At 48.2% G+C, this 27,762-nt stretch overlaps 1 protein-coding gene across 1 annotated transcript in view; it reads left to right on the forward strand.

The window, feature by feature from the left end:
• AGBL4 (AGBL carboxypeptidase 4) overlaps nt 1-27,762 on the forward strand; it is a 1,510,278-nt gene that overhangs the window by 1,460,125 nt on the left and 22,391 nt on the right. The window contains exon 11 of the mRNA XM_088022849.1: nt 1,271-1,433. Coding sequence (XP_087878975.1) covers nt 1,271-1,433 — 163 coding nt within the window. The remainder of the gene's footprint in view (nt 1-1,270; nt 1,434-27,762) is intronic.

Below are 27,762 nucleotides of genomic sequence, written 5' to 3' on the forward strand. Positions count from 1 at the left end.
CCAAGAGGCTGGGCCACAGGCCTCAGAGACCCTCACAGGGGTGAGGTTCCTGGGGCAAACAAAGGGGCACAGTCTAGGAGCTTTTTTTCCAGCCTTGCCTATTGATGTTCCTGTACTGCAGCCACCTTAAGGGCTCAAGGCTAGGGTCAAGGTCATCTGTCATCATCCAGTCTCTGTCTCCCCTCTTCTCTGACCCTCAGTACCCGACTCTAAAATGACTTCACTGCATGGAGTTCAAGATGTGACATTCTAATTTTCTGACCCCTTTCTTTATCTCAGAATTCACACACACACACACACACACACACACACGATTTCTCTTCCTTTAAATGTATCTCTAAATAGCTGCTTTGTTTTGCTATTGTCTTTCTCCCTCTTTTCCTTCTTCTCTTATACCCTGCTTCACAAGACACACATTCTCTCATTAAAACCACAGTCTCTTTATTTACTTTGATCTTCACGGGTTAGCACAGAATGCCCCCTTTAACCACAGATGAGTCACCCTCACAGTTCCATGAAAGAGATGTTATTATCATCTCCACTTTACAGATGAGGAAACTGAGGCTAAACCAAAGAAGGCAAGTTGCCTAACCTCTCGCACATTTTTGAACAGAGGCCTTGAGATGCCAACCTGCTTTTTCTGTCCTCTCTCTGTCCACCACGATGGGTGAGGCCAACACCCTAGTGGAGAAATAGCCATGATCCCTACCCCCTGGTGATGTTGGGCTGGAGTTCAGCTGCCCCTCATGGAGAGACAGCATTGTGAAGGAGTGTCGGGGCATCTGGAGTCACTCGATCCTCGGTTCAAATCTGCTCTATCACTTGCTTGCTCCATCTCTGTGAGCCTCGTTGTCTCACCCAGAGGGGCGAAGCTGCAACACCTCCGTCAAGGGGTTATTTTGAAGCATAAATGAAATGCCATGTGGGAAACAACATTATAAAGTTGAAAGCCCTGCCCAAATTTTCATTTTGATTATCATCATAGTATCATTGCTCCTTGTTCTCTGTCTACTTTCCCTTGTTCTATCTGTCCCCATTTTGATTCCCACAAATATTTGTTAAATGGCAGTTACTATCCAAAGTTACATGCTTTCTTTTAATTCTGTTTGTTTATTTCATCAGTCCCCACAATAATCCTGTGACGTGTGATTAACATCCCACTTTTCAGATGAGGAAGCTGAGGCCCGGATATGTTGTAAGATTTCCTCAAGCTCTGATAGCCAGCAGGTGCCCGGCCCTGATTCTCTCCTCCCTGCTTTGTCTTTCCCAGTCCAGCACATCCTTTAACCGGGATGCTGTGAAAGCAGGAACCGGACGTCGCTTCCTCGGTGGGCTACTGGACCACACTTCCTATTGCTACACCCTGGAGGTCTCCTTCTATAGCTACATCATCGGAGGTACCACGGCCGCTGTGCCCTACACTGAGGAAGCCTGTATCCTTGCGAGTCCCCCCGGCCCTGGGCCAGCCCCGCATCCTGTGGAGAGTACCCGGGTCTGGCAAGATTTAATGAGCAGATCAGGAATCTGGTCTCCAGCTCGGTGAGGGCTGACACTCGGGGGTGAGGATGGAGGCTGTTCTGCTTGTGGCACCTTTGGATTGTCCTGTTTGGCCCTTGCCCTTGTAATGGACACCCCCCTTCCCAGCTGCCTCTGCTATGGCTTCATGCTACTCCCATCTCTGTCTCCCCTCCACGCCGTCATGAGGGAGTGAGTCTTCTGCCATCTAAGGTATGTAAGCACACAGGCTGGAGGACCATCCCCCGGGTTGCTGAGGAAGACCTGGGTGGTCTTGACTCCTCCTTCTAACGCTGAACATGTAAAACTATACTTTCTCTTTTCACCTTCTGTCTTTTTATACTCTTGTCTTCTTTCTCTTCTCTCTGCTCACCGGTTTTCCTTGTACCCATTTTTCTCCCCTTGTCTTCTCTCCTTCTAGCTCTATCTTCTGTGTTTTTATGTCCCCTCCCTCCTGGCTTCTCTCTTCTCTCCAACCTCCTGTCCTCTCTTTCTCTCCCCGTGCCTCCTCTCTGTCTGCCCTGCCCTCCTTCCCATCCTCTGCACATCTTTCTCTCTGCTTTGGCATTTCCTTCACCAAACTGCTTTTCCTCTCAACGTCGTCATAAAATTTCTCCAAAGTCCCCCACGCTTGTTGTAATGAAACTGGAGGTTACTTTCTAGCTTGCTTGACTTTCTAGGGATTATTTAGTCATTCTAGTTTCCTGGGCGTTGATTTTAATATCAAGGTCATTGCATGAGGATTGTGACAGATTGTGATAGTTTTTGTGTTCCTTTATCCTCTTGGTTTTGGACTGACCCATTTCTCCTCTCCTAACACTGAGTTTTCTTAGGGAAAGAATTACAGTTGATGGAGGAGAGAGGAAATGGATGATATTAACTCTCTCTCTCTCTCTCTCTCTCTCTCTATATATATATATATATATATATATATTCTCTCTCCCCAGAAGTAGAAGTGTTCCTTTTAGCCTTTTTCAACCTTGGTAAGTGTTTCTGGAATTCCTGCCATACTCTGTACAGGAAAACCTCCCTTCTGGTGGGGGCATGACTCTGGACTAGTCCACCCAGTCATTTGCAGCCTGGTGGTTCTGGAGGTCCAGTTGCCTTGCTGAGTACATGGAGGCAGGGTTGATGGCCCCCAACAGAAGGGTGAGCAGTAGGTAGACCAGGTGTTAGAGCAGTGTTCCAGATCCAGCAGAACATTGAAGAGATCATGATAAGAACTGAGAGTCCCCTTCCCTCCAGTCCCCAAGCCTGAGACAGTCATCTTGAAATCTGCTTTAATAACTACTTGGCCTAGCAAGGCCAAAGGAGTAGGCTCTGCTGTGAGGCAGAGGACCCTGGCCACCTCTATGTGCCACACTGTCCCTCCCCCGTCCCCGACACTTGATGTGTGGCCATGACTTCTCTGGGACCTGCATACACCGATGGGTGGCATTCCACACTGCACCTGCTTTGCTCTCCCCTAATGTTGAGGGAGTTACCTGGAAGAAGCATTTGAGCATGCACGCCAGAGGGGATCCCACATGCTTATTCACATAGGGATAGGGCCATAGGTCCCTCCAGGGGAGACATGCACTTAGTCTGTGGTTGATTTCTGATGTCAGAGGTGCTTTCTTAGCACCTCACCCACTTTTGTGTTGGAAGTAAATGCGTTTCTTTGTAGAATGCCACTCCCTTGGCCTAGGCCCAGATTTCCTCCTCAGCTCCCTGTCCTCATTCATCAAAATAAACACACGGTCAGTACGTACCAGGAATCCTATGAGGCACCCAGGGTAAAATACTCAACAAAAAGCCATGGTTCCAACTCACAGAGCTCTCGGTCTACTTGGGGAGACAGAAAAGGAAAGAGGCAATTCTAATAGGTATGGTAAGTTCTGTAATAGAGGAGTTCCAGAGCATCATGGGAAAATTTCCTGTGACAAATCCGTATGACTGTCTGCCATAAACCAGGGTAAGTTCTAGGCTCGGTGGATGTAGCAGTGAACATGCTAAAGACAAAAATGTCTTCATATGGAGGGTAAAAGGAGACTCAAGCACAATTTTGGTAGGTCAAGGAAGGCTTCCCAGTGGAAGTGACATCTAAGCTGAGTTTTTAAGACTGAGTAGAAATTAGCCAGATTGGGTTGGGGTGGATTACTGGAGGGAGGACGTGGCAGACAGAGGGGAGGAAGGACACGGAAGACAGAGGGGAGGAAAGAAGGTGTGTAGGAGGTAGGAAGTGGTCCTGAATGGCTGAAGGACTTTGGATGCAGGAGATGACATTGAAGTGGCGGGCTGTGAGGAATTTGAACTTGAACATGAAGACAATGGAGAGCAATAGAAGGGTTTCACACCTTCTATTGGTGTGGAAAGCCTATATATGTGGAAAGCCTTCTATATGGTGGAAAGCCTCTCTGGCCACAGTGGGAAGGACAGATTAGAGGGGGCAAGACTGTGGGCAAGGACACTCAGAGGAGGCTGTTCTGACAATCCAGGGGGAGATGAGTCAAGCCTAAACCTGGGGGCTGCTGGGGAGTCTGTAGAACAGGGAACTCCATACATATGGATTTGGTAAGTGATGGGATGAGGGTGTCAGTGGGGAGCAGGAGCTAGTGATGGGAAGGAGTCCAGGGTGGACAGCGAGGTGGTGCACGTGGCACACAAGCTTAGCAGACCAGAATGCCATCGGAGCTGCCTTGCCTTGTTCCATCACCTGGAGAGAAGAGGAGGAACCAGGACTTGCACCAGGGAGGCCAGGCCCATTCATCACATGAGAGTGACTTAACCTTGTTCTTGTTTGAAATGCATGTTTCCTCTCATAATAGAGGGAGACTTGAGGCAGACAGATTTTGATTTTTGTTGGCTACTGGCTCTGTGTCCCAATCACAGAGAAATTACATGGTCTGATGGAGATGGCAGTTATGGTCTGGGAGGAAGTCCTCCAGACCTGGACTGTGATGACAGCACCAGCATCATCCCAGAGAGCGCCCTTCAGCAAGTCCTGTACCCTCCACAAGGTGAGCCTGTCCCCTTCATAGAGGGACCATGAACCTTCGCTCTCCTAATCCCTGCTATGGGAATTAAATAGAGACAGTCATGAAAAATGGGGCATTGAGCAAAAAGCAGACTTTCAACTGAAACAAATCTGGGTTTGAATCCTGGCTCAGCCACTTGCTAGATGTGTCACCTTGGGCAAGTTTCATCATCTGTGTGGACCTCAGTGGCCTCATCTGTAATGGGAGGACATAGCACCAAACCTCACTGAGTTGCAAGTTGTTAAAATGAAATAATGTATGTGAGTCGGCACCATCAGCTTTCAATATTAAGTGACTGTCGGTTAAAACATCCAAAAGGTGTATGTGACCATGAATGAGGACCTACATTCATGTGAAGAAGGGGCTGCTGGAACAACAGGCCATGGCCCTGTTGGTAGGGTTCATGGGACAAAGGGTCTTGGTAGAGTCACCACAATGGAGGGCCTTGGCCTCACAGCACCAGCTGGCTCTCGGAGTGGGGATGTGTAGTTCGCATGGTGGGGTTTTCACGTCTGCACCCCAGAGCAGCCCTTCTCGCGTTGGGGTACGCAGAGGACATGTTAGTTATCCAGGGCACGCTGGGTGAGAGGAAGGCCAGTGAAGGACTCAGGGCGGAGGGAATCCTGAGGGATATTGCACTCGGGCCCACAGTAGCGTCCACCTCTCCGCCCACCAGAACATATGTATCTGTCAGTTTAATTTTTCTCCCTGGAAAAGCACCAGCTAAACATTATCAGGGACTTGTTCTCCAACTTTCCTTCTCCACTCCATCAGGGAAATGCAACAACGGACACAGTCACTGATGCTTCCCTCGCTGTGTGACCTTGGGCTGCTTACCTCACCACTCTGCGCTTATTTCCCCATTTGTAAGATAGGAATAGTGATTCTATTCTATTCTACACTCTGCAAGGTTCTTGAGAGAGTGAAATGATGCCATGTATCTCCAATCCACAGGCACTGCCTGGCACATGATATGTACTCAACAGATGTTCCTTCTGCCCCGACTTTTCTCACCCCCATAAGGACTGCATAGCTTTCCTCTTACTGGGTGAGTCTTTAACCTGATCATCTGGCTCAGAAGCCAGCATCCGGGGTTTGAATGCTGACTCTACCACCATTACTAGGGGAACCCTGAGCAAGCCCTGCCTTTTCTTAGCCTCGGTGTCTGATACTTCAACCGGTCAGAGCTGTAGAATGACATCATGGGTGGACTTGATCTCAACTGTCGTCCCGTCTGGCTCTGATATTCTAAGATTTTTTTCTGATTCTGAAATCAAAAATTTTATAATCCCATGCTTAGATGAACTTATAAAATCAAGAATACACAATTCTGTTGTTTGGCGAGTCTAAAGATGGAGTGATCCTGTGAGCATAAGTGTTCAGTCTAATAGGGAAAATCAGTACAAAGGTGTCTTAGATAGCCGATCAAGCTAAGCCCATAGCTACTTTCATTCTTTTAGTTAAGGGGCTCTTAACTGAGGCGCTTCTGGATGGGCTTCAAGAAAAGTCTATGAACTGTCTACAGTTTACGCAAAACTGTGAGTAAAGATGCACAGTTCATTTTCTGGAAGGAAGACTCATGGCTTTTAACAGAATCTAAAAGGGAGACATCCTCAGAGGCTTCTGCCCTGGCTGATGGTCTCCATCCATGTGTCTGATGTAGGAGTCCTGCACATCAGTTCTGCTTTGCATCATTCTAGCTAAGGGCCTTAACCCAGTTATTTAACCACTCTGAACCTCAGTTTCTTCATCTGTAAAGTGAGGATAACAATTATTTGCTTCACAGAGTTGTTTTGAGGGCTAAATGGAAGAATGCAGATAAATCACTGGGCACACACTCAGTGCCATTAAATATCAGTTCCCTTGCCTTTCCTTCCCGTGGTTTGTTGTTTTTGTTGTTGTTGTGAAATGATAAATTCTGGAGAATTTTGGACCATTCTTCAACAAACCTTATTTACAATTTATTGGCCTGCCAAGTAATAAATATACTCTGTTCCAACAATTAAAAAAAGAAAAAGAAGAAGAGAGAGAGAGAGAAAGGCTAAACTGGAATCATAAAATAACCCAGAGCTTCTCTAGCCTTTGTTTATGGTCTGGTTACAAGTTACAGGAAATAGCCCTTCAACATAATGGATGAGAAAAATACTGGGAACAGACTTGGGTCCTGAGCAAATTGCTTTCCACATAGGCTTATAGCTCTGGGCACCTTGAAATCAGAAAATGCTGGCTCTGGGAGAAGAGCATGGCTGGTGTGGCCCAGAGAAGATGCAGAAATTTAGAGTTCAGTTAATTGGCTTGGCCTAAATTCAGAGCCTACTATGTGTCTTGCACTGGGTCCTCTGAAGTATGCATCAGACATTCAAGATATCATTTATTTACTTGCCCATCAAACACAACTCATTAGACACTAGAAATAGATGGATAAGGCATGGGCCCTGCATTCAAGGAGAATATAGTTTGGAAGGAGGGAGAAAGGTAGAGACAGCAGTATCAGAGGGTAAACGCTCGGGCAGAGGGGAATTCTGCTGGTCAGGGAAGCATATGGGAGTCACGTAACCCTGCAGGAGTGTAGGGGAGGCAGAGGGGAGAAAGATTTCCTGGAGGAAGAGAAACTAAGGCTCAGACCTTGAGGACAAAAGGTGTGCAGGCAGGAGGGGGATGGGGCAGCGTTCCTGGCAGAGGTAGATGTACAGGGGAGAACCCGGATGCCAGAGAGAGGGTGTGTGTGTCCAAAGTATTGGAGGGTAGTTGGGGCTGTGCCAGAAGCAGCCAGTGATGAGAGAAACCTAGGCAGAGCCAGATGGAGAAGAAAGGAGAAAGATTTGGGAACTATGTAACAGGTACATTGAACAAGCAGTGCCCACAGGGTGTGATTAGAAAGTATTTTTTGCCCCCCACTGACCCTACAATTAGATGGAGATAGACTATAGATCTCAACCTAGATTTATAAAAGCTCTGGCAGGCCCCATGACTTTCTAATAACTCTCAGGAAATTAAAAGGTTTCTAATTAACTCTGGTCACAAAAGCGTCTCAGTTCAGCAATGACTACCTCTGGTCCAGTAAAAGCCATCACAGCTCTTCAAAGTAAAAACCACCCCGTCCTCTAGCTCAGACTTGTCTCAAACAAGCTCAAGGTGACTTGTGTTTGCTCAGCTTGTCTTACAGCCCTCGCCCCCATCTGGTTAACCCCAGATGGTCAACCCTCTAAGGTTGAGCAGGATGAGGGAGAGGAGGAAAGGAGCAGGAAAGTTCTTGGGTGACTTGTACTTTCTGGAGATGGCATGAGCAAGCCCTGGAGTGCCGTTGGTATTGGCAAGTCCATCTGCTCAGGCCAGTTGTTTATGGTCCTTCCTCAGTCCCTGGTGATCTGGTGGTTCACCCCTTTGGGTCACTGTACCCCTCCAGTAGGCCTCTTGTCAGAAGGGGAGCTACAGGTTGCAAAACTGGCTTTCTGGTTTCCCTTTGCAAGTCCTGCCTGGTGGTTTCATCCTCACTTTGAAACATAGTAGCTATAGACTTGGGATCTCGGCTAAAACCAAGAGGAAGACAGTTCCATTTTAACAACATGTTCCGTATCTAACAGGTAGGATTGAGTATTTTTGGTGATTACTTGGGTGTGGGGGTAAAGGATGAAGTCAAGGAAGATACCAAATTTTCTTGATTTGAACAATGTGGTAGATGGTGGGGCCGTCACTTAAATTGGAGAAAAGGATTGGGGAGGGGGTATTCTGAGCTCTGGGATGAATTGAGTGTAGGGAGCTTGTGTGACATACAAATGGAGAAGTTTAGTAGGCAGATGGCTGTATGAGCCTGAAGTTCTGGAGAGAGGTCTGGGCTTTGGGAAGAGTCATAGTAGATTTTTCTACAAGGTACTGTAGAGTCATAATGAAAGGAGTGATTTTCTTGGCATGCACGGTCAAGGTGGGTTTCTTTTGATGAGTTGGTGAAAAGAATGCTGAACTGAGATCCCCATTCCAGTATGGCCCTTTGCCCCTTCCCTCCCTCATAAAACTGTGTGACCTTAGTTAAATCACTTTATCTCTCTGGCTAAAGCATGATACTAGGTAGAACCTCAGTGAATGCAGAGAAAGAAAGAAAAGAAAGAAAAAGATAAAAGAAAGGAAGAAAGAAGAAAGAAAGAAAGAAAGAAAGAGAGAGAGAGAGAGAGAGAGAAAGAAAGAAAGAAAGAAAGAAAGAAAGAAAGAAAGAGAAAAAGAAAGAAAGAAAAAGAAAGAAAGAAAGAAAGAAAGAGAGAAATGGAAGCTGACCTCACCAGCATCTGCTAACTGGCTCACTAATAGGACATTGGGTGATATGATCTGTATTGCTCAGAGGAATTATCAGAATATGTATATGTGTGTATCAGGGCTGTTGGGGGAGGTGTGGTGGGGGGAGGCAGATGGCAGATACTGGTTAGATTTTCTTTCTTGATAAGGAGGCTTCATTTTTTTAGGCAGAAGAGTAAGAAGCCATCTGGTCTGACCTGTTGGTTGGCATGTACAAATACCTAGGTACTTCTCAGTTCCTGATTGTCATGCTCAGGGTCAAGCCTTTGTTAAAATTCATAAGCAAAAAATGCTTCAATCAGAGAGCTTTGGGAACAGAAGACTAAACTGGACGGAGGCCTGTGGCTTTCTTTTTCTTCTCCATGCAGATGTGGACTAGAATTTGATCTTTAAACATGAGCGCTTACTGAATGAATGAATGACAAATAGTAGCGGTAGTAATGGTAAAAATAATAACATTGAGATGTGCTTTATGAGTTGGGTCAGGATCCCTGCACTGGAGGACTGGCTTGCCTCTAATTTACCATGTTGGTTTGGGAAGATCTGTTCCCCATTCTGGGTTCAAATTTTCCTATGGTTAGAAGATGAAATTATATGGTTTCTAAATCATTAGCTGGCTGGCTGGCTGGATGGGTAGACAGATCAATAGGGATCAATAGATAGATAGGCAGACACAGAAAGAATCATTTGATCTTTGGCCTTTGAAATAAGCACCTCCATTTTGCACTAGGGAAATTAAAGCCCAGAAAAGTCAAATAGCATGCCCAGAGTTATTCTCTCAATCCTGCCCGGTAGGCACTGTCTTCCTTTCCTCCCTACTCTGCAGTTGACCCAGATTCCCTCCATTTCCCGTAGGACAAAAGCCCTTTCCTGAAGCCCACAGAGACAGAGGTTGGGACCTACCAGCCAGCCCTGTCCATCTGCTAGCCCCGCTCTCTCTAACCCTTACCCCTGGTCTTGACCCAACCGTAATCCCTGATCACCCAAATGCCACGCAAACCCTCCCTCTGTGGTGCCCAAGCTGAGCTACCTTGCCCTTTGAGAGTCTTGCCTGGGCCCCGTAGCCTCCTACATCCACATCAAAGCATGACTCCTCTCCAGGCCTAGAAAACCAAAATGTCATTACCTTCCCCCAGCCTCCCTCATCCCCACAAATGAGGTTTCTAAGGGTTTTATCTGCTGTTGTCAAGTTTATAGCCATAATTCGAAATGCTGTTAATATTACTGACAGCAGAGAGCTACAAATTACAAAGTTGTAAAGTTTCTTTATGGTGATAACTGTCAGCCTTCACCAGCAGCACTGTGAGGGCTCCATGGAAACCAAGTTGATGATAAAGAGAGTTGATACTGTTTCAGGATTATGGCTGTTAGCTGACGGTCAGAAAAATCCTGGCTAGTTCTTAAGTAACTCGAACTTGTTTGTTTATATTCATGGTCATTTGCACACTTATGTGCACACTTACTTGTGTTCCCATCCTCTTGTTTTATGAATGTGGGGAGAGCCCCCGGCGTGGAAGAACTTTATCCAAGATCAGTTCAAACCGTTGCAGAGTTGGGCCTAACTTTGACCAACTCGAAGGACAAAGAGAGGGACCGTGTGCCACATTGTAGGTGTTTAATAAATAATTGTTGAATGGCTGAATGCCTGGAATACTTGGAGGGCTTAGGCAATATTAAGAACGAAGGTGTTAAATAATTTCTGCCTTTAGTATAAAATAAAACGAAAGCAGCTTTGGAAGTACTGATTTGGGGAAATCAGGTTTTCTGTGAAGTAAAATGGTCTAGGCATCTTAATTGACACTATTAAGCTCAATATTAGTCAACAAGGCAAATGTATCAACCACCACATCCACCACACACTGTCCTCCTGCTGCAATTGATGCTGACTGGCTGCATTAACAGAAGCAGAGGTCAGGAGCAAGGAGGTCCCGGCCTTTCTTTGTCCTGCTGCATCACTGGCCCCTGGAGTCCCATGGTCATTTCTGGCCCCTACTCTTTGCAGGACATCGAGAAAATGGTACAAGGCCTCTGAAGCACTGCGATGGGAAAGGGAGACAAAACCAGGTTGGCCAGCTGTCCAGGTTTGCCTAGGACCTAGGGGTTTCCTGAGACAGGGGCCTCCCACTGCTAAAACCAAGATAGTCCTAAGCAAACCAAGATGGTCAGTCCCCCTACCCAAAGCTATGACCTGTGAAGAACTTGTCAAGGAATTGGGGATATTTTCCTTGGAAAGAAGACATTTCGAGGCCTTGATTTGGTCAAATTTCTAAGGAGCCATCATGGAGCAGGGAGAGTATACCTGTTCCACGTGACCCTAGAAGTCAGAACAAGAGCCAGTGGGAGGCAGCTTCGTTTTGAACCTCTGTGCGGAAGATGACAGGGTCGCACTCATTGAGCATCTCCTGTGCACCAGAGCCTGGCCTGGTTTCTGGGGATGCAGACTCAAGCGGTCATGACCTCTGCCCAGAGAAGTTCCCAGTATGGTGAGGGAGACAGGCAGGAAAGTGCTGTGACGGAGGGGGACACGAGAAGTGGCTAGAGGATCATCCACCCCAGCCTTGGGGATGCCGGGAGTGGGAGTAAGTGCAGCGAGGAAGGTACCACACAAGGGCCTTGTAAGCCGGGAGAGCAGTGTGTGCCAGGCCCGCTGGGAGAGCTGCTTCCCTGCTTTGGACAAGACCAGGCCTTGTGGTAGGAGGTAAGGGGTGAGAGGCAATGAGGCTAGAGAGGACTGTTGGTGGTTTCAGGGAGAGCGCCATGGCGCATGGGGAGGTCGGTGGCTTGGGGCAGCTGGGGATAGAGTACAGCCCAGAGCCGTGTCACCCCCTACCCCTCCAAGTACCACACCCACCCTGCTTTTTTCCCCACTCTTCTCGTCTGGCTGTGCTCCCTGGGAACTGGCTCTGTAAGTGAGTCAGAGGATCCTCTTCTTAATTCCCTGGGGAACCCAGAGTTCCAGCTTCCCAGACTTCCCCATCTGACTAGAGGTTTGGGGATATTTCCCGGTAGCATTGTTGTGTGATGGACAGTGTTCCCATGTGAGATTCATGATCCATGGGCTTTGTTAATCTGGTCTCTGCCACTGACCTGCTGTGTGATCTTGAGCAAATCACTGGCCTTCCCGGATCCCCCTTTCCTATCGGTGAAATTAAGAGTTTGGACAAAGGGCCTCCATCCTCCAGATCCCATTCGAACAGCCTATTGAATCTGGCTCTAACTCATTTATTGAACATCTACTAAGTACCGGACACAGTCATCTCTAGGATTTTGTCCAACCTCTGAGGGCACGGGCCCTTCTCCACAGGACCACCATCCCTCCCTTTCTTCAGGAAGGCCCCAGAACCGGGACCTCACATCTCACTTCCCAAGCAGCAGGCTGCATGCCCAGCAAGACACACTGCCTGTCTGGGGTTTCTTATCCATCAATATTTCCCTCAAGATGATAAACGTCCTGCCAATAAGAGGAGGCAGCTGCCAACTCCGTCTGAGACAAGGGCCTTTAGCTGGGGTTGTGGCCGTGCTTGGCTTGTTGATGCGTCTCAAGAGGCAGGAGGTGGGAGTCGTGACTGGGAGGATGAAAGACTGGACTTGGAGGGAGGAGAGTCAGGACCTGCTCTCCACTATGCACATTTTGCAGGGAGGCAGTGGAGAGGCAAAAGGAGACGGAGAATGCTTGGATTTCAGTTCAAAGCAAAATAAATTTTCAGTATTTACAGAGCTCCTACGGAATGCGAAGCCCTCCAGTAGACTATCAGGAAGTGGACAGCACTTACCAGTATATCAAGTACATTCAGAGTCATCATCCTGTTTGATCCCCCACAGCAACCCAGAGAGATGAGCATTATTATCTGTATTTTAGAAACAAGGGAGTTGCATCTTGACCCCGAGTGCCTACCCAAAGCTACAACCAGTTCCTGACTCCACAAGTCTGCAAAGTGAGGGTCAGGTGGAGGAGGCCTGTCAGGTGGCACAGTCTGTAGGTGGTGGAGCAACGCCCTCCCAGGAGCTTGAATTTGTGTCTTTTGATATGAAATCCAAATCTGATTGCCCCACTAGAGGACACTTTCTTTAAAGAAACCAGTCATCTGGCTGAGGAGCTAATAATAGCTGAGATGTAACAGATGCCCTTGTTCGGTAATAGGATAAAAAAGGGGCGTGGCCTTAGAGCCAGGCTGACCTGGGTACAGATCTTGGCTCTGCTCTTTGCTAGTTGTGTGACCTTGGGCAAGCGACCTCCTCTCTCTGAGCCTCACTTTGCCCTTTTATAATAATGATGATTAGGAAACTTACCTCATAGGGTTCTTCCAAGTAGATGGAAACACAAAAATAATTCTCAGGTGCCCGATAGATTACCTGGAATGTGGTAGGGACTCAATAAATGATAGCTTTACTATTACTCTTCCCAGTCAAGTACTGAATTGGGTGAAATCTAAGTAATACATTTCTGGGCCATCAGGAAAAGATGAAATCTGTGCAGACTGGAGGTTTGATGGAACCTCCCTTGAAGGGTTCTTAAGATTCTCAAGGGATTTCTAAGATTCTTAAACAGCAATCCTCTTAACAGTGTTTGGAGTTCTCAGCTATCCCCGTGGAGTCAGACTCCATTATCTGTACCCATTTGCATAATGCAAAACTTTTTACCCAAACAAAGTCATTCATGATCAGGCAGGGCTTGGTCTGTCATCAGGTTGTGTGACTGAGGCCAAGGTCAGTCTGGGACAAAGCTAGGTCTTTGGTGATGCTGGTATTGAAGAAACCCTGTGCCATATTATTATTTTTATGTCCCTCTGGACACTTGGGTTCTCATCATGGAATGTAAGAACTGGAAAGTACAGAGATTTCTTATTTGTTTCATGTAATGACACATCACTGACATTCCATCTCTGTGCCTCAGTTTCCCATTCTCCCTGCAGTGCCCACCTTGCGAATGGCTGTGTAGCTCAAATGGCATAGTATGCAAGGAATGGTTTTGAAGATTAGCCTGCCTGTACTCACGGAAGCGGTGATTCTGGGTGAGCCGGAGGTGGGGGGGTCTGGGGGGAAGCCAGAAGCATGTTGCTCTTCGGGACAGAAATCTGCCATAGGGTCAGGGCAGGGGGAAGGCAGGAAGCAGGTGCTGGGCTGATGTAGAGGCAGCCAAGCCAGACCCAAAGCAATTCATGGCCCATCCCGTGTCCACAGGGATGTGCACAGGGACCTGGCTCCATCGGAGAGGTGCTGGTCGCCCCCCAGCCTGAGTAAGAGGCTGGTCTCTGCTACTGGCTCTCTGCTCTTGCCGCCTGCCTGGCCGGGCCCACCAGCTGCAGCTCTGCTGCTCTTGCCTGAGGTTCAGGTGCCCTCTCCTGGCCCCCAGGGTGCATGGCTGCCTGTGAAAGTCTAGCTTCCTCTCCGCAGAGGATCAGGAGGAGGCCACCAAGTCCTTTGTCTGGGCTGGGATCTGAGCTCTGGGGGGAGCTGGGTGGGGCAGAGCAGGGAGGGGCACACCCCCTTCACTTCCCCCAGGTTTCTCTCCCACGTGGACATCCCTCCTCCCTACCCATTTTTCTTCTTCCCTGCCTCTCATTCCCCTTACTATTTCTCTTTTTGTCTATTTGATTCTCCTATACATACACACAGACACGCACCTATCTCCAGTAGGCCCTTCTCTCCCTCCTCCCCCTCCGGCCTCTCCTCCCCTCCCTCCCACTTTTCCTTTCTCTCTCCCTCTTCCTCCTTAGCTCCCTTCCTATCTTAAGGCAGACAGTGGCAAACAGTGGAAATGTTTCGTACCCAAAGCCGCCTGAGTCCAGCATTCTCCATTCAAGGATCTTAAGCAGGTGCTCAGTGCTCTGCCGGGTGCAGGGGCTGAGCAGGTGGCTGCCCAGGGCGGGCCTCCGAATGCACTCCCTGCTAGCCTGCTAGCAGCCCCATTTTGCTGGCCGGTCCTTTCTGTTCTTCCTATCCTTTCTTCTCCAGTCGTCTGTCCCCTCTCTCCTTCCTCTTTCCCCTCTCCTTAGACCTCAGTTCAGATTCAAATACCATTTATTGAGCTTTTCAGCAAAGTGGGGACTTGACCTTCACCTTGAAGAAACTGTCTTTCAGGGATCACTGTTTCTCTCTTCTGCCTCCCCCACAGTGGGCCGAGTGGCTTCTTGACAAAGTGTGTGATCCGGGCGTGTGAACTGAGCTGGGGACAACCAGAGGCTGTAAGAATGTCAAGGGGAGTCTCTCTTCTCAGTGCCTCCTACGGGGAAGGCTTGTGGTGAGGAAGGAGCCATCTCCTGAGGCCTCACATGACATCCTGGTGTACGTGTTCACAGGCTAGCTATTTTAATTTGCTTGCTCCTTTATTTACCATTTGTGCTGATTGCAGTAAAGGACCATGCCACAATTAAGCACCACAAAGCATTTCCCAGCACTGAGCTCTTAAGGAAACATCTCACCCAGGGACCCATGTTGGGAGGAGGGACCTCTGCCTGGCCTCCAAGCATTCCTTCCATATGCGCCAGCACCAGCACCATGAGGCTGCCCTTTGTAGTGCTGCCTGATGAGAACCAAGGGCACGGTCCCCAAACACGCTCCAAGCCCTCAGCTAGCTGGCTGAGGTCTAGCTGGCTGCCCCATTAACACAGGCTGCATCTTCCACACCATCCTTGGGGAAGGTGGGGTCTCGATCCAGTTACGAGGCAGCCAGGACAGCCAACCTGTCCAGACTCAGGCTAGGGCCAGCACTGTAGGTATTGGAACTGGTGTGGTTCAGGGTTTAGGAGCCCACATTCCCTGCAATCAAATCCTGACTATGGCATTTCTGAGCCCTATGCAACTTTGGGCAAGTTCCTTCACGGCTCGAGACCTCAGACTTCTTACCTGGAGAAGAGAGAGAATGGTACAAACTCCCCAGGGTTTGTGTGAGGTTAAACGAGAACGTATGTAAGTACTTAATACGCTGACTGGCTCCTAGTAAGGGGTGGTGGCTATTAGCACACATTACAATTCTGTGGGATCACTTCATGGAGATCCTGGCAGGTCTGCTGAATAGATGGAGAATCTCGGATGGAGAGTCTGCTGTCTGGATGGGGAGTCATCCACACCATCCGTAAACCCGGAAGACTAGTTTTGAAGCAAAGGGGATTCTTCCTTTGAGTCCTCTCACAAGAAAACTGACTCTGATCTGCCCCTACTCACTTGCAGTGAGGGCGGACTGGAAAATCCCAAGCTCACTTCCCTTTGGCTAAGCATTTCAGTGATAATATCTGCAAGTGGCTGTCTCTGGGATTCTGGGAATCACAGAGTGTAAAGCATGCAGAGATACCTGAGCCTTAGAAAGTTGGAAAGCTCTTGAGTGAAGGAAATATCTACGGTTTGCCTACCCTGTGGTAGGCCCTGTGCTAAGTGCTTTATTAGCTTATTTAATTCTCACATCAACCTTATGAAGGATCTACTCTTCCTGTCTTGCAAGTGAGAAGATGTTGGCTCAAGATATTGAACTTGCCCAGGGTCACGCAACTTGTGCAGGGCACAGCCAGACTCTGAACACAAGCCCTGTCATCCCACAGCACCTGCTCCGCTGCTGTGCCCTCAGCCGGACTCCTGGGACATTTCACCTGCCCCATCCCATCCCACCCCACCCCTCCCCAGCCTGCTCTGCTCCTCGGGGAGGCAGCCCACTGCTAAGCCCTGGCAGAGCAGACCCCTCTCTCCAGATATGCTGACTCACACCGTCTCTCCTCTGGGCTGGCTCTCTTCTGAGTGATGGAGAGTTTTCACTTGGTCTGAACTCCTGCATACCTCGGCACCAGAGAGTAATTGTTGAGGGAAAGTTACTGGGCTCTGCTGAAAGTCATTTTTAGATTCCGGAGCAGGACAAGTAGGAACAATGACATCACATGTGCATGACTAATTCAAAGCACTTTAATCCTCAAAATGTCAAACTTTATGGTCAGTGGCTCTTCCACAGCGAACAGTGGCACTGTGAATATTAAAATATCAGGATGGCAGGGCATCGAGCCTGGGAGTCTTTGTAAGGGCAAACCATCTCCAAAGGTGACGGCTGGTGCTTGCAGGCCAGCTTGGAAGCACAGTTGGAAACACAATGACATTGTAAGTGAGTGGCCACCGGTGACTAATATGTTCTAGGTAAATGCACACATTAGCACGGATTTCTACTACAACCCTGAGAGATAGGCATTATGGTCCCCTTGGTGCAGGAAGCGGGGGGAGGAGACTGAGGCTCAGAGCAATCAGGGGATTTATTCAAGGTCATGTAGTCAGCAAGGGCTTCTGTTGATTCCCAAACTCAGGTCTCTCAGCCTCCAAAGCCAGCTCTGCCGCTGCCACAGCAATTGTCTCTTGCCTTCATGGCTTTAAAGTGATCAGAACTCATTTCTGTTGGATCTGTCAATGATCTGAGACAAATTTGGAACAAGTAAAGTCCTACTTCCTTTAACCTTCAGTCTGTGTCAAGAAACAAGGCCTTAGAAAAGGTCTATTGGGTTCTGGCCTTCTGGGAATCAGGAGAGCCAGGCTGGAATCCAGACTTCCAGAAACTTCCTGTGTGACCCAGGGACTTCATTTTCCCTCTCTGGGCTTTCCTCTTCTTATGTATAGAAGTGTTAGAGGGATTCATGGAAAAACAAATATTTATGAAGCACCCTGCTACAGAGCAGGTCCTCTGCTGGGCACTGGGCATCAAAGATGAATAGACATTGATTCTTCACTCACTCAAGGGGGCAGTTGAACTAAGGAATCTCTGATGTCCTTTCCTATTAGACATTCTCTAATCTCAAATTGCAACCATAAGTATTGATAATGAGTCAAGGGTATTTGATCATATTCAGTGTGTCTTAGATCTATTGGAGCCTAGATCCAAGGTTTTGAGTTATATCACAGTGGGTCCAGGGTTAAAGCATGCACAGAGACCAGTGGGTCCAAGTAGAGAGGGTAGAGAGGCAAGTGAGCACACAGAAGTCCAAAGAACCCAGACACTGGCCATTCATTTATTCAATTATTTACTCATTTGTTTAACAAGGAGTGACTGAGAGCTCCTTCTGTGTCAGGTCCCATCCTGAGTGGCTGAGGACACAGAAATGGATCAAGTGAGGCCCCTGCGTTCCAAGGTACAATGTGGTGGAAAAGTTGATGTGCAGATATTACAATCAACAAACATTCTAAGCCAAGGCCCAGAGACATGACACATCATGCTGGGTCAGGAGCTAGAAATGTCTAGATCCTCAAGTGCTGGGGATGACAATGGACAGAGTGTTCTTTCTTGCTGTACTGATGTTGCATGTATGTGGATGACTTGCTTTGGTGAATGTGATGCTAACAAAACTGACTTGGGTGGTCTTCAACCTGCCTGTGCAGCTTAGCTTGACACTGGCTATTGCAGCCATCCACCAGGAGAGAGCATGTCACAGGGAGCCCCTGCCACCTCAGCCCAGCCCTAGAATGATCACTGGGGACCCACCTGCAGCCTGCAGCCAAGGCAGCCTGGAGCCCTACCCTCTGGGAAAAGTTTATCCTAGATCAGTCAAATCGGCCACATGCATACCTGGGAGAGAAAGAATGAAAAACAGATAAAATTATGAGGGGAGGGAGTGCTCAGAGATGGGGCTGCACAGAGGGTTTGGGCCTTGTTTTGTGTGCCCTACTGAGGAGAGTACGTGCTAGTCATACTAAGTGATCATGATCAGATTTGCAGGATTCTCAACCCACCGAGAGAGATAGCAACTAGAAGACTCACTGGAGCTTGGCGAGGGGTGGGGGTGGGGGGGGCAAATATGATTTGCCAGCTGAGTTTTCCGTCAGGTCTACCATGAGGACCAGAGTATCCTCCATGCTCCCAGCGGAGGGGGCAAGTGCCTCACAGAGATTCCTACCGCCAGTGTGGGAGTTGCCACTGCACCAAGGTACTGATACCTCAGCCTGTGCACAGCCTCTCAAGGCTGGAGCGGCCCAGGCTCGGGCGCCAGTGACCTCCAGCAGAAAGCAGCCCCTCCCTTCTCCCTTCACTGTGCAAACAAATAGCATCGTCCCTGTGAGTCACAGCATGAAAGATCGAGAAGCACTGAGCGTGAAGGGTCCAGGCCCTTCCGGGGCTGCTGAGGATGTGCTCTCTGCTCTGTTTCCCTCCCAATGAGGTCTGCCTCCTTTAGGCCCAAACATGTCTTCCTTCCCTCAGATGGTGAGCAGAGAGCAGAGAGCCAGTGTTGCACCTTTGCATCCATAATATACCATCTGACGATTTTTTATTACCTTGTCAAGACAAAGAGCAATGGGATGCATTTAAATTCAGGACCCAACCGACTGCAGCATCATGTCTGAATCCTTTATAGCAGCCTCTGCTCTAGCTTTGAGAGCTGTCCAGACTAGCCTTTACTGGGGCCCCTGTCCCCACCCATTCCATCTCCCTCTAGTGCAGGGCCTCACATGTACTTAGATGGTAAAAGAAAGGAAAGAGTCAGCATGGTATGGGCCCACACTGCTCTTGGAGCACAGGAATGTCTGAGTGTAGAGAGGGCTAGAGGAGGCAGGGATGCCTTCCTGGAGGTGGTGAGCCTTATGATAAGATTTAGCAAGGTGCAGTAGCTCACAATTTCCAGGGCTTTTGCCTACACAGGGTCACAACGAATCATCACGACAATTCTGTGAAGGAAGAACAATTATCCCATTTTATAGCTTCGAAAACAAAGGCTCAATGAGGTTGAATAATAGAAATACACAATGTGGTTCTAGAAGTCAGGGTTCTCCAGGGAAAGGGAACTAATAGGATGTATATAGAAAGAGGGATTTATTTTAAGGAATTGGCTCATGTGCTTCTAGAGGCTGACAAGTCCAAAATCTGTAGGGTAGACCAGCAGCCTGGAGACTGTAGTTCAAACCTGAAGGCTGTCCATGTAGAACTCACTCTTGCTCAAGGGAAGTCAGTCTTCTGTTCTTGTCAGGCCTTCAGTTGATTGGATGAAGCCCACCCACATTATGGAGAATAATCTGCTTCACTCAAAAGTTCACCAAGTTAAGTGATAATGTCTTTCAAAACATCCCTCACAGAAACATCTGGAATAATGTTTGACCACTTAAGTGGTCATCATGTCCCAGCCAAACTGATATATAAAATTAGTAGTCACAGTGGCAGAGCTTGGGTTTGACCCCAGATCTGTTGTCTTCAGATCTTGACCCTGACTACTCCATGGCACACAAAGGGAACTCTTCCAGGCTCTAAAAAAGAAGAATTTGAAGGGGTGGTGTACAGTTCAATTTAAGAAATTTTTATTGAGGGTCTTCATTGTATCTAGTTCTGTTAATACTGAGATTTAAAATGAAACAAAACAACATAGCATCCACTCCCACAGTCTGCTGAAGGAATTTATGGTCCGGTGGGGATGCAGAGAAGTCCTTCCGGAGACTGGATCATCATGAATAAAGCAAGCCTCAGTTGTAGGACTGAGCATGGTAAGGAACTGGCCTGTCTGGAATGGCGAGTTCATACAAGGGAAGCCCAGGAAATAAAGCCGGCAAAGTCCTCTGGAGCCAGATAACAGCCTTGAGAATAGCATGAGGAAATGACTGTATTAACAGGAGAAACAGATGGTGTATATAGGAGGAGATAGAGAAGGGGAGCCAGGTCCATTTACCCTAGACCAGTGGGCCCTTCCCCTTGGTATGATTTTGGAAGAGTTGCAGAGCCCATACTTCATTCCCCAATCAAGAGAGAAACCTGCTCGTTAGCAGGGGTCAAGTGTTTTTCCCACTGACTGACTTCTCAGTGGCGATACAGAATTCAGAGACTTGATTAGGCAGCAGGCATTGCCTTGGGGATTTTCCCGAAACAACCATGTGAAGAAGATAGGACAAGGATTACTCTTCTCATTAGACTGATGAGGTCATCGAAAATACCTTTCCCAGAGTCATACAGCTGAGACTGTCTGGCCTCAGAGTCCAGGCTATCACTGTGAGATGCCGCCACTGGGGCCCTGAGCCACTGAACTGCGCAGGGCCGTGGCGTTGGGAGGCGCCCCGGATTCTCCAGAGTCTTAAGGAGAAGAGAAGAGTAAATGGAGGGGCAAAGAGAAAAAAACAAAGAGTGGGGGAAACAAAGGTCATTTTTGGAAGACTTCCATGCCTTACCAAGGCCTGACGCAGGAGCAGGTGCTGGAAATAGAGACATAGCCATACCTGGAAAAACAGAATGCCAGCCAGAAGAGACCTCAGAAGAGATGACGATCACTTGCCAGAACCCAGCCCGAGCTAGAAGCCCAGCTCCACTCCCTGGCCAGACTGTTTCTGTTGGCACTGGAAGAGGAGTCATTTCTTACTGCTAGCAGGGCCCTCCGCTGGACTCTCAATCCTACAAGCAGGCCAGTCCTTCCCAGTTAACAACCCTCCGTGCTAGGATGAAGCCCAGGAGAGGGCAGCGATTTCCTGGTTTGCTCCCATCTGTAACCATTGTCTTACCTGGCGGGAGACATCATCTGCTATAATTAGGCTTCATTAAAAAGCTGATTAATAACATCTTGCCTGGACCAGGCAGATGCTGGGATTGGCTTCCTCACTGTAAACGTGAGTGTTCTTTGCAACTATTTACACACAGTTAACACCTCTGCAGGGCCCCAAGGGAAGGAGAAGGCACAGGCTGTTCAAATAGCCCAGCGCAAGGAAACCCGAGGCAAGGAGGTAGCAAGAGATGGAAGTGGAATCGGAGCGTGGAGGGCCGAGGGGGCCAAGCTAAGCTCCCAGTCTAGGTTACAGACGGAGCCCCACCAGCTGGTGGTCCGTGGATGATGCCTTTCCGCAGATGGGTTTGGCCAGGAGAATGTTGACTGGCAGCTGAGTTGGTTGGTTGGTTGGTCGGTTGGTCGAATGTTGAGTTTGCCATAGTCTTATTGTTTCGCCTCTGTCATTGCACACATTTCTATGATGAGCCGCCCTCTGAAGACATTTGAGTTTGTGACCCTTGTGTGCCTGAGAGGTAAGAGATGAGGCAGTGAAAAGAACAAATTAGGCAGCAGAAGGGTGTGAACAAAGAGATAGAAAGGTACAGAGCAGGAGCAGGGATCAGGTAGGTGTTGCAGGGCCCAGAGATGGTGAGGTGGAGCCCAGAGGGGAAGGCAGTGTGGAGTGTCCGGGAGTCCCCATGTCATCTCCAGTGCAAAGGGGGGTGAGAGGTGGGTCAGGAGAGGCTGCAGAGGAGATGGCAGGTGCCAGCGCCCAGAAGGAGGCCTTGAATACCATGTTTAATGGGCTAGGGCTTGACCTAGAGAAAATAAGGAATCCATTAAAAAGGAGTTTAAGTCAGAAACACACTCCTATCCGTGTCTTAGAAATGTCACTCTGGCAAGGTGACAAGAATGGACTGGGTAGCAGCAAGGAGAGACCAGAGGCTGTTGGCGACGTCTAGAAGCCTGACCATAAGGCCTGAACCAGGGCAGAGGCAGTGCGGTGGGGAGGAGGAAAGACTTGAAAGTCAGTTCTGGGGTGAACTCAGTAGGAGATCCACTGGTTTCCTTCCTTGAGGGAGACAACAGGGCTCCCAGTTGTCACAGGCCTACTGTCCTGTCCATGGCATTTCCAGGAGAAAGCACACAAAGGGAGGAACGCTGACCTCATACCTGACGTCTAAAGAGAAGCCAGGGCTCATGAAAAGCCAACATTCAGTGTGAGGGGGCACGAGAAGAGCTTGGCTCAGGTCTTCTAGTCTCTCATCTCTCGGGGCTTCACCATAGCAGCCCAAATTTGCCTGCTTTTAATTTGCTCTCGCAGGTCAGCCTGATTTTATAGACCAGAACGCTAGGCTTCCCAGAGATCAGCCACGTACCTGAAGCTACTGGTGGTCAGAAGTTTTTTGTCATATCTTTTCTATATTTAAGAAGTTTATTTCTGTTTCTCTGTGCCTATATGATTGCTGTCTATTTATAAGACGTTTTGTTTGTCTCTCTCTCTCACATAGTGTCTCTTTTTGTCTCTGAGAATTTCTATGTCTTTGTGTGTTATTTCTCTCTGTGTCCCTCCCTCTCTGTGCTTCCCTTTTTTCCTCATTCATTTTCTCCCTCCTCCTCTCCCCCCTCCCCAATTCTGTCCTTTTCTCCCTACCCCAGTTCTGATTAGACAAATGACTCAGGGATGGGGCCAGTCTCTGCCCGGTGGCTAGGCTAATTGATGGCTGCTATAGAATCGCCTAAGCAAGGAACTCTTGTCATTAGCAATTGATGGGTTGCCTTGGCCTACAACTAGGAAACCTTTGAAATCCTGCATCTAAATTGCCATTCTTTTGACTGCTGCTAGTGATGCTAATTAGCTGTGTTAATTGGATGTTTTGATATTTGAAGAGAAAAGCAATCCAATTCCTTCCTCCAGAAAGCCAAAATTATTAATGAACTTGGCAGCAGCCTTGGCTCTCTTTCCACAGTGGGCACAGCCAAAGGTTTTGGGGCAGGGGAAGGGGTGGTTCTGAGGAAATGTCTTGCCTGTCCCTGGGGAGAGGGAGAGGCTGAGAAGCTGGCTATGGAGCTTCCCAGTGGTGAAATCACGCCGTGGGACAGAAGGGTTTCAGATCTTGAGACCAGAGACCAACATAAGGAACTTGGCTCTGCTTTGCCACTATTTGCCCTGTTTTGAAATGTTGCTTCCCAGTGCTGAGCACAGTGCCTGACACACAGTCAGCATCTAACACATATGAGTCAGATTCAAATCCCAGTTCCATCATTTTCTAGCTTGATGATTTGAGCAAAAGTTACCTCACCCATTGATTTCAGTTTTCCCTCCAACGACATATTAGTGAACGGTTCTAATTAATATAATTTTCTTCAACTTGCTATATTTTCATTGATGTTTTATCATCCCATCACACATGGCACCTGCTACCTCATCTGCCTAACCTGTCTCTTGATCTGGTTTGGATTATGAAATAGTATGATTAAAGCTGAAGAAAAGATAGGTCCAGGCTTCTGTGGGAACACAGAGAGCAGATCAAGTAAGCAACTAAATTAAGCCTTGAGGAATCTGGGAAGACTTCCTAAACAGGACAGATTTTGAGCTGGGTTTACAAGGGTGATTAAGCATTCACCAAGAGGAGAAGAGGAAGACATTCCACAAGGGCCTGAAGGCCCAGAGCTGTGGATGAACACCTCACTGCTCTGAAATAAGAGACCTAAGTGATCTCTTACAACATTTTTTTAAGGGAGAAAACTATAATCAAGGGCAGGAACAGGAATCTAGGGAAGAAAAGGCTGGGTGTGGTGGCGTTGACATCTCACTCACCCCTGGAAGGAACTTTCTTCAGGAAGCCAAGCCCACAGCCTACAATCTAGTTAATTGGCTCTTGGGATGTTTTTAAACCCCACGAGAGGCACAGCTTGGGCAGATTGATCATGCATTCCAAAAACATAGTACAAAGATTAATGAGTGATTACTGCATCTTAAAAGTGTTGGTAGAACTAATCTAATCTGCCCCTTTAAGGGAAGGAAGGAAGGAAGGGAGGGAGGGAGGGAGGGAGGGAGAGAGGGAGGGAGGGAGGAAGGAAGGAAGGAAGGAAGGAAGGAAGGAAGGAAGGAAGGAAGGAAGAGGGAGGTATCAGTATCCATGGTGCCCAGCATCCACTGGCTGGAGTCAGTTCAATGATGGAGTGAAGGAACTTGAGGAGATAAGGAAGAAAAGAAAGCATATATACCTTATATCACAGTGAGAAAGCTGCCGGTATCTTGAAAGAGGAATGGAGTTCAAAGGAGAAGAGAGTTGCTCCCAGGAACAAATTTCAAAAAATTTTGTGAAGGATGTGGTGGAGTCTAGGCTAAGCCTTGAAGAATGACCAGACTGAGACGAAGGTGGAGAGAGAGCGTGAGCAGATGCTGAGGCTGTCTGTAATTATCTAACAGATGTCCATGCAGTGCCTACTATGTGCCAGGCACTATGGGGGGCAGGAAGGGTGCCAAGCTGCCCCCCCAGAATTTGCAGTCCCAGAGAGAGAAGAGGCAGGAGGGAGTATGTGCGCGCGTGCGCGCGCGCGCGTGTGTGTGTGTGTGTGTGTGTGTGTGTGTGTGTGTGTGTGTGTGTGTTGGGGTAGATGGGGGAGGGCAGTGGTCTAGGATTAAAGAGAGGTCAGGCGGAGACTATCAAGCTTGTTAGGCCCAGTCCAGAACCATCAAGAGTCTAAAATTTCAGGTCATGTGAGGCCTTTATTCTCTACCTGCTATAAAAGGTGTTTGATGTGGAAGGGAAGAAAACTAGCACTCACTGAGCTCCTGCTACATACCAGTGAAAAGTGCTTTACATACAATATTCTTACTTAATCTTCTAAACCACTTTGAATAGGTGTGTGTATCCTGTTTTACAAATGAGGAGGCCAATTTTAAGCAACTGGTTGGTGGTAGAATCTTTGTGACTCCATAGTCCTTGATTTTTTAATACTACACCATGCTGACCAGACAGCATGCTCACTCTATACCCTCTCCTGTGCCCTGGTTGACTGGGGAGGGAGGAGGGGGGTAGTGTGTGTGTGTGTGTGTGTGTGTGTGTGTGTGTGTGTGTCTGTGTGTGTGTCTGTGTGTACGTGTGAATGCAGGAGCCGGCTCACATATGCTTGCGTACAGGTACCAACTGTGGGCTCAGGGAGATTCTGATTACTTCCATCCAATTAATGCTCTGTTCATTCTTGCTGTCTCTTTGTGATTAGAATTAATTGCTGCTGATGGCACTGTGTCCAAGGGAAAGGGCAGTCATCAGCAGTTCCGCTTGGGGGATAAAAACATTGTAATGCAAGACAAAACCGGTTCCCAAGGACTTGAAATAGGAAATTCTCTCTGCTGAAGAAAGATTAGGTGTTCTGTGACCAAAATCAATATTCTGTGACCCTATTCAGGCAGAAGGACAACCTGTTCCTATTCTGGTCAGCAGAGCAGATAAAAGGAAGTGAGCCAATATATTTATTTGGAAAATGGGTTGTGTTAAAAAAAAAAATGACCATGTGATTTTGCAAATCTCTTCCTCATCTGTAAAATTAGGAGGTTTGATGAGGTAAACTCCAAGGTCTGGTGTTAGTCAAATTTCTTTGGTTGCCAGGGACAGAAAACTCAATTTGAACTGACTTAAGTAAAAAGGGGAATTAATTTGCTCTCAAAACTTTAAAGTCTCAAGGAATACCGGTGTTAAGCATGCCTGGATCTAGAGACAGCGTCTTCAAGACTCGGTCTCCAGCTGCTCCGACCGGCTCTCTCCCCCATGGAAGCAAAATGGCTTCCAGGAGCTCCTGGTGGACATCCGGTCCTCTCAGGGTTCAGGGTGATTCCCTCTCTCAGAGGTCCCAGAGTTGAGCCCCCTCGGACATAGGCACACCTGACTAATCACTGTAGCAAGAGGCATCCAGGGCTCGGACTGGCCAGGATTGGACTGACTCTATATCCTCATGGACAGTCTGGGCGGGGTCAGCTCCTGCTGAGTCACAGGGACTGAGATGGGGGGTTCAATATGGAAAAATGGGGTGTTGTGAAAGGGCAATAGATTAAGAGCAGAGAAACAAAACAAGACAGATGTCCGCTGTTGTCATTTTATGACATTTTAGGATTCTCTAGCCATTTGGTGTACCGTAAAGTTCAGCCTAGAATATACGAAATTCAGCAGAGTTTAGACAGTACTTGAAGTCAGGAGGTACGGTTAAAGGCAAAAAAGAGGAGAGAGTATTTTTGAGCATCTACTGTATGTGAGAGTCCCTACTGGGTGCTCTTGCATTCATTACGCCGTTCAGTCCTCAGGATACTCTAATTAGGAGCTACTGTCATTCCGACTTCACAGATAAGGCAATTTAGGATTAGGGGTGAGCCGCTTATCTGGGGTTTATTTATTCATTCATTTACTTACTCTTCCCACAAACACGGTGGGAAAATGGTGGAGTTGTCTTAGGCTGTGCGGAACTGAGGATGGGGAAGATGCAGGCTCTGCCCTCTGGGAGCTCACTGTCTAGCTGGGAAGAGAGATGCAAACGCAAAGAGCAGTGGGGATTATGGGTGTAATGGGTCAGTCCCAGCCAGCTCAGGTCTGACGCCCCGCTCTGCCCCCTGGCTCCCAGGTCCAGCCCCTTTTTGTCCCCTCCAGCCTCAGGTCTGGGGCTCCCTGCTCTGCCTGGGTGGGGCGTTGTTCGGAGAGGCTTTGGCTCAAGAGGAGCGTGTGTCCCTGGAGGCCCAGTAGTACTCAATTGGTTTCACCCTCTACCTATAACTAGCTAGTTGTGGAAGGATCACCCGCCTGCGACTAGAGGGTCATAGTTTCCTCCACAAAACCTTTTCATCTCTGCATCATTGGCTTTACGTGGACTCCTTGGAAATATCTATCACACAGTGATAGAGTCTCTTTCTCCTCTTCATCAGACAGTCCCTCTTCCAGGGACCCTTGCTCTGGGCTTTTCCTGCTTTCCTAGGAGTGACAGGGGAAGAACAAAGCCACTTTACCTTCTGGAGTTTGTGATGCTTGCTGTCAGTCTTCCTTGTGCCAAGCCCCAGAGCTCCGCATTTCTCTTCCCACAGTCACTAGGAAGTAACCTCCATTTCTCCTTCCAGTGAAGTCCTCAAACACCCAGAATTCCCTCCAAATTCCTGCCATTGGCAGCAAAATATTAACGGAACACCAAATGTGTTGTACCCTGACAGGCATAGGGGAAATGATGGTGAATGGAGCAGTCCGAGTTTTTGCAATCACAGAACTTGGTGGTCTTGTAGAAGAGGCAGTTATTTACCAAAAACCACATCGACACATAAAGTTACAGACATGAGGGGCCTGTGAAGGGGTGCCAGGGGCGCTGGGAGGTATGTGACGGCAGCCGCTGACTTGTCCAGGAGGTCAGGGAAGGCTTTCTTGAAGAAGCGGAAGTTGGGCTGAGGGCTGACGAGTGAGTAGACGTGACTTGGAGGCGACGGCCTCTCGGGCCCAGGCTCTGCCACAGAGGGAGCATGAAGTGGTACACCGCTGGTTTAGTAAGTC

Source organism: Eumetopias jubatus, unplaced genomic scaffold (genome assembly GCF_037043125.1).
Source record: "Eumetopias jubatus isolate StellerSeaLion01/CBP00866 unplaced genomic scaffold, mEumJub1_p1.0 scaffold_4, whole genome shotgun sequence".
NCBI classification, from domain to species: domain Eukaryota; kingdom Metazoa; phylum Chordata; class Mammalia; order Carnivora; family Otariidae; genus Eumetopias; species Eumetopias jubatus.